The following is a 2500-nucleotide window of genomic DNA, read 5'->3' on the forward strand; positions in this document are numbered from 1 at the left end:
GCGTTGTCGTGTTAACCCATTATTAAACTTAAGTTATAGATTGTTTATCCATTATTTAACTTAGCATGTCGATTGTTTAACAGAATGTTAAAGCCGATGTTTGACACTGTCCGATAACTGACACAGCGACGCTATTCTTATTCTCTCTGCATCCAGTCTCTGCTGGATATCCATCGTGCCGTAGAGGGGAGCAACGACCAGGACAAGAGACCGTCTCTCTCAGGTGACAAGACTGAGGACATAGTGGTCAAGGGAACCCCTCAAGACGGAACCCCTCAAGACATCACACCCAACACGGCCTCTGAACCTCCAGCCCAGGAGGTACCAGCTGTGGAACCTTCTGCTCTCCAACCTTCCAGTGTAGAACCTCCAACCTCGGAATCACCTCAGGTGGAACCGTCCACACAGAACGTTCAGGACGTCGGCACGGTTACATCCAGGAAGAGTTCCCTGGCAGCTGAGAAGACCCAGAAGAGGGCGAGACGTCTGTCAGTGCCAGGGAACCTTCTGTCCTTCCTGTCCAGACGCAAGTCAGGGTTCTGGAGCGAGAACCCCCTCTCTCCTGGGGGGAAACAGCGCCACCCCAAGGCCAACACGGAGGATACCTCTGAACCAGACTCGCTAGCGGCAACCAAACCCGTCGAGGAGGCGTTCGCTTTTAGAATGATGCCATTGGACGGCCACTTTGAGAAAGAGGGCGTGGCCTCAGTTTCTGGTGACACATCAGAGAAGACAGCTGCCACTGTGAGTTTGGAGGAGGTGCAGAGTGGTAAAACCACTGAGGCAGAGGAAGATCAGCCTCTTCCATCCGACACGCATCCTCCCGCATCAGACACGCATCCTACTGCATCAGACACGCATCCTCCCGCATCAGACACGCATCCTACTGCATCAGACACGCATTCTCCTGCATCTAACACGCAGCTTCCTGGATCTGACACGGATTCTCCTGCATATAACACGCAGCTTCCTGCATCTGACATGCATCCTCCTGCATCTGACATGCATCCTCTTCCATCCGACATGCAGAGGTGTGAAGCCGAAACACTAGTCACTGCGGACACGGACGCGCCCATTCCTGTTACGATAAAAACCTTAGACAATGGTGGTGACGCCACAGACACTCAGGAAGTGATGCAACCCCAGCTATCTGTGCAGGAACACTCTGGCACACCCACACTGGCATCCCAGCCAATCAGCAGCAGCGACTCTGTGACCTCAGCTCCGTCAGAGTGTGTACACAGCCGCCTGGTTCTGGCTCTCGCCCTGGAAGAACCCCACTCTGCTCCAACACACACCCACGTAAGACCAACCGTGAGGGACTACTTGGACCTAGCCTCCACCCTAAGATTGAACCGTAGCCACGACACCAAAGCCATAAACAAGCATCCCATGCTAGTGGACCTCACGCCAAACGCTACTGGAGATGTGGAGAAGCTGGGGGAAGAGGAAGGACAGACAGGTGCACCTCCAACAGGAAGTGAGGTGAGAGAGGAAGGTGAGAGACACGGCCAGGTGGAGGGTGAAGATGCTGCAGGTGAGAGAGTGGAGGCTGAGGCTGAGGCTGAGACTGAGGCTGAGGTTGAGGTTGGGGAGGATGGGGGTGAGATTCCAGAAACTTCCATTGAGCCCAAGGTCACTGAGCCTGAAGAGCCCTCAGCTAGTGTTGGGGAACCACCACCACCACCACAGGACACTAGAGACGCTGGGACGACCATATCTCCGCCACAGGACACGAGAGACGCTGGGACGACCATATTACCGCCACAGGACACGAGAGACGCTGGGACGTCAGTAGAAGCAGACACTGAAGCGTCCAGTAAGCAGGTTTCCTCAGATGGAGGGTCTGTTGAAGAAGAGGGACAGGAGGGAGAAGAGCACGAGCCTGAGGGGAGACAGGCCGCGGTGTCAGGCAGTGCTCATGAAGTGTGTGAGGTCCCTGAGAAAGACCTCGATCAGTGTGAGAGTTCACCAGAGCTAACGGATACCGGAGAGAGACAGGGAGAGAAGATGGGAGAGGAAGACGTTGAAGAATCTCAAAATCAAAGCGGTAAGGAAGAGGGAATTACTGACAAAACTCCGGGGGAGAAAGATGAAGGCTCGGAGAAGGAGAGGGAGCAAGAAGAAGGAGAGAAGGAGGCGCGAGGAGAGGAGGCGCGAGGAGAAACAGCGAAGGAACTAAGAGAGGTCAGAGAGGTTACTGAAGAGAGCACAGAGAGACCTCCGCTGAAAGGGTCCAAGAAGGTGAGCTTTGAGGTGACGGCAGACCCACAGAGAGATGGGCAGCTGGGGAACGAGGGCTCTGATAGGACACAGAGAAGTGGGGAACTCGGGAAAGACTGCTCTGATAGGACACTGCTGAATGGGAGCACCTCTGAGCCCCTCCCCCTCACCTTGTCGGCCAATGGAAGCTCCCACCACATGGACCAGGGGCCGCCCCTAAACACCATCACTGAGGGTCACAGCAGTGCGTCTGACCGAGAGAACACGCCCACATCTC

At 55.0% G+C, this 2500-nt stretch overlaps 1 protein-coding gene across 1 annotated transcript in view; it reads left to right on the forward strand.

Moving 5' to 3' along the window:
• Nucleotides 1–2500, forward strand: part of LOC308368394 (serine/threonine-protein kinase 10) — a gene marked incomplete at both ends in the record, with an annotated part of 24618 nt that overhangs the window by 11577 nt on the left and 10541 nt on the right. The window contains one exon of the mRNA XM_080842564.1: nucleotides 157–2500. This exon is cut by the window's right edge and continues 14 nt beyond it. Coding sequence (XP_080698690.1) covers nucleotides 157–2500 — 2344 coding nt within the window. The remainder of the gene's footprint in view (nucleotides 1–156) is intronic.

This window comes from Sprattus sprattus (genome assembly GCF_963457725.1).
Source record: "Sprattus sprattus genome assembly, chromosome: 7".
Classification (NCBI taxonomy): domain Eukaryota; kingdom Metazoa; phylum Chordata; class Actinopteri; order Clupeiformes; family Clupeidae; genus Sprattus; species Sprattus sprattus.